Source organism: Micropterus salmoides, unplaced genomic scaffold, assembly GCF_014851395.1.
Source record: "Micropterus salmoides isolate LMB-PRFRI ecotype aquatic unplaced genomic scaffold, ASM1485139v1 Ms_hic_scaffold_5, whole genome shotgun sequence".
NCBI lineage: Eukaryota > Metazoa > Chordata > Actinopteri > Centrarchiformes > Centrarchidae > Micropterus > Micropterus salmoides.
The window spans coordinates 21888987-21897126 of NW_024044237.1; the positions used below are offsets into that span (position 1 = coordinate 21888987).

General features: G+C 40.9%; 1 protein-coding gene and 1 non-coding gene across 3 annotated transcripts; one reads left to right on the plus strand and one right to left on the minus strand.

Annotated features, from left to right (window-relative positions):
* Window positions 1-479: 479 nt before the first annotated feature.
* trnaf-gaa lies at window positions 480-552 on the minus strand. The gene has a single exon. It is a non-coding gene; the product is annotated as a tRNA-Phe (tRNA).
* Window positions 553-782: 230 nt separating this feature from the next.
* On the plus strand, window positions 783-3733 carry LOC119889143 (heparan-sulfate 6-O-sulfotransferase 2-like). Of its 2 annotated transcripts, none has more exons than XM_038700012.1 (2): window positions 783-1701; window positions 2310-3733. In XM_038700012.1, the coding sequence occupies exons 1-2, from the start codon at window positions 1127-1129 to the stop codon at window positions 3136-3138; spliced, it is 1404 nt and encodes a 467-aa protein (XP_038555940.1). In that variant the 5' UTR covers window positions 783-1126; the 3' UTR covers window positions 3139-3733. The 2 variants fall into 2 exon arrangements, with proteins under 2 accessions (XP_038555940.1, XP_038555941.1); XM_038700013.1 differs by having other exon boundaries at window positions 2313-3733.
* The last annotated feature ends 4407 nt before the right edge of the window (window positions 3734-8140 follow it).

Below are 8140 nucleotides of genomic sequence, written 5' to 3' on the forward strand. Positions count from 1 at the left end.
GCGCCATTTTAGCTAGCCTAGCCTAGCCTGCTAAATATTACACACTGGACCTTTAATTTACTGGTACATGTTTTGCTTTGGCGGCATTACTAGTATTACCTGGGAAAGGGTGTGTAGTAGAAAAATTGTGCTACGTTTTCTATTAATTTTATAATGTAATTAATTCAACTGTTCTAACACACAGGACAAACTTTATATATATATATATAATGTATGTATGATGGCGAAGGTATTGTCCGTCCTAGTCTGCCTCCGATTGGCTTAACCTGATATTCTTACCCTTTGCCTAAACACTCTGAACCCAACCAACCAGTAGCAAATCGGAGGCAGATTAGGGCGGTTCTGGCCTTCGCCATCCTTGGATAAGAAAACAGACCAGTAGAAAGACATAAGTCTGCCCACAACATGATCAATGCGCCAATTAATTCATCTACCGAGGACTGAAGGTGTATGAGCCAAATTTGTTGAACATATCAAAATGCCGAAACCCGGGATCGAACCAGGGACCTTTAGATCTTCAGTCTAACGCTCTCCCAACTGAGCTATTTCGGCGATGAACATAAATTATGGTGCATGCCAACTTTAGACACACTAATTGGACAGCCGTTATTACCTTATAGATAATTAACAAGAACATGAGGCGTGAAAAGACCCTCGGCGGGCCGTTCATAGCTTAATCTTAAGTCTCCATGGCTCCGGAGGGACGTTCCACCGGTTCCACCACGTTCCACATGGTGACGTCATTTTCACACCCATGCTGAACGCAGAGGCTGCTGGGAAGAAAGGTCAAGAATCGATGGCCGCGGAAGGCACGGATTTACTGCAGCAAGAAAGGCTCTCGCTTTGTAGTACAAACTAATACTACTACCAAACAACTTAACTAATCTGAGATGGCACCTGTACTCTGTACGCTGCCGACAACACATTAAACATTACAATGAGCTATTGTATTGTTTGTTTCTCTGAGACTCAGTCAACACTATAGGCTAGCCTTCGTTAGCTGACTAGCAGCTGCATTGTTGTTGTTTTGGCTTCATTCGGCAGCCATATAAACAATATTCTCCGAGGTTCCCCAGCGGAGGCAGGGGTCCGGACTGAGTGATGTTTTTCTGTCCGTCCCGGGAAGATGGATGAGAAGTCCAACAGCAGCCACCACCGGCTCGTGATCGTCCTGCTCATGGTGGTACTCTTTGGCGTCATTATGATCCAGTATGTGTGCCCGAGCAGGTCTGAGTGCCAGATGCTACACCAGCTGGGATCCTGGTTTAAGGACGGCAGTGCAACTGGTCCCCGGAGCCGTGGGAACGAAATCCAAGGCGGCCTCCAAAAAGATCCGTACATTGCAGAAGACGGCGCTCTGGTTCGCTTTGTCCCTCGCTTCAACTTCACCAAAGCCGATTTAAATCGTGTCGTGGACTTCAACATCAAAGGGGATGATGTTATAGTTTTTCTGCACATTCAAAAAACGGGTGGCACGACGTTTGGTCGACACCTGGTGCGGAATATTCAGCTGGAGAGGCCCTGCGAGTGTCACGCAGGTCAAAAGAAATGCACCTGTTTCCGACCAGGTAAAAAGGAAACCTGGCTCTTTTCCCGTTTCTCCACCGGCTGGAGCTGCGGGCTTCATGCGGACTGGACCGAGCTGACCAGCTGCGTCCCGTCCCGCATGGACTCACGCGAAGTTCCCGATAACCTGCCCAGGTTGGTGAAGGAGGATGCTTGGGATGGGAGTCCTACAGTTACCATGCTTTCATCATTCATTACTCATGAAAACGAATATAGAAATGTGCAGTATACTGCAAAATAGTCTTATGCAGTACATCACAAAATCATCATTACTGATGCTAAATAATACAGATGTAATGTAGGTGACAGCTGTTAACATGCATATTTAATGGAACAGTTTAATTTGACCTATTTGAAGCTGTTATATAGCTGTTTATTTGATCATTTAATGTATTTTCATCTTGAGTGTGACCCTTGGGGAAATCAGAATCAGTTTTATTGCCAGGTATGTGTACACATACGAGGAATTTGACTCAGGATTGTACACTGCTCACGATGTGTTTATACAATAATATAATTAGGTAATTATAATTCATTATGATACAACTGAATATAAATGACTTTCTTGTATTTAACTTCTCTGCCTAGCCTACCAAGTGCTTTTTGCCAAACTAATCCAACCAATCTATTTCCAAGCTTTATGATGGGTGTTTTGTCATTTTCTAATGTTCTATACAACAAAAACTCACTTAAATCATTAAAAAAATAATCAACAAATCTTATGTGCTTTTTTTTCTCTCCAGTAGGAACTATTATTATATAACCATCTTGAGAGACCCAGTATCACGCTACCTGAGCGAGTGGCGGCATGTGCAACGTGGTGCTACATGGAAGGCCTCCTTACACGTGTGTGATGGACGTTCACCGACCCTGTCTGAGCTGCCGAGCTGCTACTCGGGAGACGACTGGTCAGGTTGCTCCCTGCAGGAGTTCATGGACTGCCCCTTCAACCTGGCCAACAACCGACAGACCCGCATGCTGGCTGATCTCAGCCTGGTGGGTTGCTACAATGTCTCCGCCATGAGTGAGGAAGAGCGCTGGGCAGTACTCCTTGAGAGCGCCAAACGTAACCTACTCGGCATGGCCTTCTTTGGGCTGACCGAGTACCAGCGTAAAACCCAGTATCTGTTTGAGCGTAGCTTCAATTTGGAGTTCATCGCACCTTTCACACAGCTCAATGGCACACGCGCCTCCACTGTTGAAGTACCCTCTGAGACACAACACAGAATCCTTGAGTTGAACCGATGGGACGTGGAGCTGTATGAGTACGCCCGTGACCTTTTCTTGCAGCGTTTCCAGGTGGCGAGGCAGCAGGAGCGCAGGCAGGCCAGGGAGAGGCGGCAGCAGGAGAGGAGGCGACTCCGTGGAAGGCTCATAACAAAGCAAGGGAGGCAGCTGAAGCCCACAGAAACACCCCGTCAGCCTGACAGACACTCTGTGGTAACTGAGGAGCAGCAGAGGGGGAAGGCTGACGGAGACAGTATGGAGTCACAAGTGCTACTCCCAGAATGGTGGGATCTGGATGAGAACGGCACCATGGAGGATTACATGGACAATGTTGAACAGTGGTAGTGATGGGAACAAGCAGTAGGGCGTCTTAATATAAGTGTTCCATGTTCTGCCTTGTCTGTTGTTAATTAATCCAAGTTAGTTTCAGTGAATGCCTTCTACTAAATTATATTATTTTCTCACCATGAACCGTTTTAAATGACACATTTATTTATTGATACTGATTGTATTCTTTGCCACAACTGACATTCATAAAATATAAATTTCCTTGGTAGAAAGAAAGGTGTAGGTATGTGCGATCCTATATCTTCGATCACACAGGCCTTGTAAACTGTTCTCCTGACTTTTAAACACATCTGATCTCTTGTTATGTAGCTTGGAATGAGGGGATATTTATTTTTCTTTGTTAAAAAGAACAATGTAATACCTGTTTCTATAAATAATATGCTACTGTTTGTGATTCACAATCTACATGTTTGCCAAATTGTTGTCTTTGTTGTCTGAAATGTGTACATTTGAAAAATGTACCTGTGCTTTCAAGTGTCTTTTGATCAACCGAAAAGGAGAATGGAATTTTCATAGATACCTCAATGTTGTAAAATTACTGAATGTCTCCCAAGTCTCATTTTTATATAAAAAATATTTTACATTCACTTAACTATTGTTGTATTCGGAGATATCTTTATGTGTCTGATCTCCTTTTATCTGATCCTTTTTATACACAGTCTAGGGTCTGATCATGAGCACAAAAGACTGCACTTGCAAACCTCTGAAACACCAGCAGAGTGCGCTAAAGTAATTTTAATGAAATCAAAACTTCCTAAGTGGAGATACTGCGGTGATTGTTGGCATCACGGCTTATTCTTAAATTTGGTTGGATAGGATTTGAGCCATGTTTCAGTGTGATCCTCAGAGGCTTTTTTAATAGAGCGATTAGCTGTGACGGCTGCTCCTAAATTTTTAAGGAATATTCAGCAATACACTGATAATGAAAAAAGACTATGAAGAATGCTAAAAGGAAGGATTGCTATATTTATCAGTACAGTTGGGGGTGAGAACGGAGTATACACAGCTAAATGTCTATATACTGAAATATATAAACTCAGTTTTAGTTTTGATTTAAACTGAGAAGACTAAGAAAAATCTGACTCCTTTAATGTTTGCCTCTGTCAAATGAAAAACTAGAAATAATGAAACCGCCCCAAAAATCTGAAACCCTATCATATTTAGCAGGCCTGTAGATGATGTTCTCACCTCACAGAAAAGATAAAATATTAATCGGCTATATTATTATTGGAATAAAAGATTTTTAGCCAAACAAATGTGAAAAGGTGTGTGCGCTTGATATGCGTCTTAAGTACATTTTATTGTGAAAAACCACAAGACGACCGGAAAACCGTTGGTAGAAAAAGCACCTTGGTAGCATCAGGTGGGATAGCTGAAGAGCGCCCTCCTACCTACATGCTTTGTCTGTCACCTAAGAAGTAAAATCATGTAATATACCGATTTTATACATGTTAAACGGTTAAAAGAGTTAATACGTGAATATATCACCTTAAGTGTTTCACAAATTGGGTTTGGAAATCTCGTAGTAACGTTGGGCGGACGTTACGTTTAAATTTTCACCGTTAGTTTATGTTAGCCTGCTATCTTATTACTTTAAATAAAGTTAAACCCAGTTAGCCTTTAAATTAAATCCTTAAAATTACAGCACGCATATTGGGTTATGGAAGGGTTTTTTTGGGGCTAACCTTTATCTGACCAGGTTGACAAATATCTTCCTATCAGCCTTCAACAGCTCTAATAGGTACTCAGGTGTGTCTTAATCCGCCTTGTATGTGTCTAACTGTATACACACATCTAGCGTATTGGCTATACCTACCTGCGACGTGTTTATGGCAGCCTACCTTGATACCTGCTGTGCTTGATTCGTGACTTTGATTCCCCTAATGATGTTATCTAATAAACGAAAGCAAAAACACACACACCCACAGAGACACACACACACACACACACTCTCTCTCTCTCTCAACTCCTCCCTCGCCATTTTTTGCCCACCCTTTTTCCAAATCTGTTATTTTCCTGTGTTTTCGGGCAGTGTTGCAGACGAGCAAATTTAGTTGCAGCCAACATTTCAGCTACCAAACCCCGCTTCTTTCTTTCACCTAACACGTTTTGTTGTACTTGCTGCGGTTTTAATATTTCTAGTTAGCCGCAACGCGCTTTCCCCCTTATTTCACTTCTAGGGCGCGTCTTATTTTGGAAAAATAACCATCAAAATAAACATTTTAACCGACGTTTATTTAGGGGAAGACAATTCAGTCTGCATCCGATTGGACCATAAACAGGTAAGAGGATGAGCACGTCTGGCGCAGTTGAGTTTGCAGCAATATTATTGCTACCTTGTTTTATATTTAATCCATGTTGCAGTCATTTAAATGCCACTTCCACTCTGCCTGTTGCATGGAAGTTCAAAGCTGCATTTGTTATTGTACATGCGGGCATAACTGCGGTATTACACAAAGGCAGTAATAACACTTACATTTAACACGCTTTCGGCAGGTCTGCTGAGAGCTGCTCTGTGTGGAGACAAATAATGGTGTAACCCGCGGTCATGTGTTAGCATGGGAGCTGCACAAAGCTTTGGCTGAATGTAATATGCAGGATCATTATTGGATGTCTTTGGAGTGCCAGTGTATCAAGTACAAGTTGTTTTTTGTGTGTGTGAAGAGCAAGTGAAGAGCACAAAAAATAATCAATGTTGAAATGACTTCCAGAGTCTCTCTGTTTACTGTAATATTGTGTTAAATTCCATTAAAGCTGGTGGAAGTGAAGAGCACCTGCATGTTGCTTCCTGCTCAACTGGCCTATATCTGCAGGATTTTGCAGCCAGCCTCCAAGCATACAGTGCAAGGAGGTCCAGTCTTGTCCTTGTTTACCCTTAGGGGTCAAACACTGAAGCCAGCATGGATACTGTACGCACTTCCTGTGAATGTATTGCCGTAATCTTTGCTCATTTGACAATATAACCAGTCAAGACAAGTTCACACTCCCTCCAGGCTGTGGACTCCAGTCTAGCTAGTTTTTCTTTACCTAATATAAACACTGATAAACTGACTAACACATGGGCGCTCAGCCACATTTACCACATAACCTGTTTTCATTATCCTTTCACACACACACACACATTAACACTGTCCAAGATGCTCCATGTTTTATGGTACAAATAAAACCATTCACCTAGAATACAGCAGCAGTACACATCAAAAAATGTTATGCTGACAACACATTGTTGGTTCAACTAGAATATCTACAGTTTTTTCCACACGGTGAACTTTAATTATCTCACTACAGGGATGTGAAACTCCTAGCTCATAACTAGTATTATAGAGAAGTAAAATCAAAGCTCCAGGAGCTAGTAAACAAATTAAAACTTTATGTGCAGCAGGAGGCAAACTAACCTGCATTGTTCCAAGTATTTCACACTTTATGAAGGCTATGTTGTTTTGTTTGATGTTAGGCTTGTTGTATGTTTGCTTGAAAGTGAACGGTGGTGCTTTAATGAGCTGAAAGGATTACTGATACTTAACCTAATTACTTTGCTCCCTCCCTCCAAGCTGCTGGCTTTCACTCTCAGTTTGATTTATGGATCTTCCACCTTGTGCTTTCTAATCAGTCACCTGGTCATTGATGTTATCCTGTTTTGCACTTGCCCTTGTCACTGCTCTCTCAGAACTGTTGTCCGTTTACTGGACTGTAACACACACGCATCGTGCAGTTGGGGATCAGAGTTATGTTTTCATTGCTGCAGTATTTGTTACCTCTAAAAATGGAGTTCACTGAACTTTTTGGAATGGGGAAACTACATTTTTTTTTAAAAACGTCCCACAGGAAACGCTCAGATACTCGTGTGAATATGGGCCAAAGTGTTTTTTCCCAATGTATAAACACTCTAAAACACTTTACTCTCCCATTTTACATATTCACCCAATATCAAAAAAGCAGCACACTTACATTTTATTCAGAAGGCGTAGCCTTTTCTAGTTTTATAACTCTTTTGATGTCTCTGTCAACCTGTTCTGTTTGCCTATGATGCATTACATTCCCATCTTATATATTTACACTATGCTCTTAATCTAGAGCAATTCACATTTCCAGTTCATTATAGTGATCAGAGTTCCCCTGAATCTTCACCCCTTTTCAACAGCTGAAACTTCAGTGATTGTATTTCGACTGCCACTGCAGCTATTTTAGTATGTACTTTCAAATATTCCAACTGCAAATTTTCAGCAATGAGTACACATGAATTTTCCTCCAAAAAATTTGGCTTTTCTAGTTTTATAATTATTTAGTTCTCTCTGTCAACCTGCAGTACAAGCCAATAACACAGTCCAATTTAAAACATTTAACTAAATCTTAATTAACCCAAAGTGATTCATAATAAAGTATAACCAATAGATAATAGATCAAGTTTAAATTTCTATGACTTTTAAGTTAAGGATATTTAACTCTTCAGCACGTCAGTTGATTCCTCAACCTCACCCAGCCCAGACACTGAGACTGACACTTTAACTTCATTTATTGTTTAATCTTAATCTGAAAATTGTAACTTCTTTCATTGCTTCAGTTGCTACTTCTTTACGTACAGTAATTGTATTTTGACTTTGGTATTTCAGTGCATCTTTACAGCAGTGAGCACACTTGAATTTTATTCAGAAAATGTAGTTTTATACTTTTGTTGTCTCTGTCAACCTGATGGATTAGCCCATAACACTTTACATTCTCATTTATTGCACCACAATTTTTTTCAGGTGGATCTTTAACTCAGCTACAATTTCTAATCCACCAAAATTGCCACTGGCAAGAAATTAAAGTGACACACTTTAAACATTCTCCTGCCTATACCATGATTATGCAAAACAAATGTGCAAAGAGAAAAATATAAAAGCAGAAATAATAACAAGGGGTTTATTATTATAAGTATTAGGTGTCACCCTGCCTTTCGCAGAATACATGCCTGGCACTTTACATTTTTGGTGTATAAGGCTATCTATTAGTGTGAGCA

Coding starts and splice junctions, on each gene's coding strand:
- LOC119889143 (XM_038700012.1), top strand. CDS start 1,127: ATGGATGAGAAGTCCAACAGCAGCCACCACCGGCTCGTGATCGTCCTG. Junction 1,702..2,309: donor GTTCCCGATAACCTGCCCAG/GTTGGTGAAGGA, acceptor TTTTCTCTCCAG/TAGGAACTATTATTATATAA.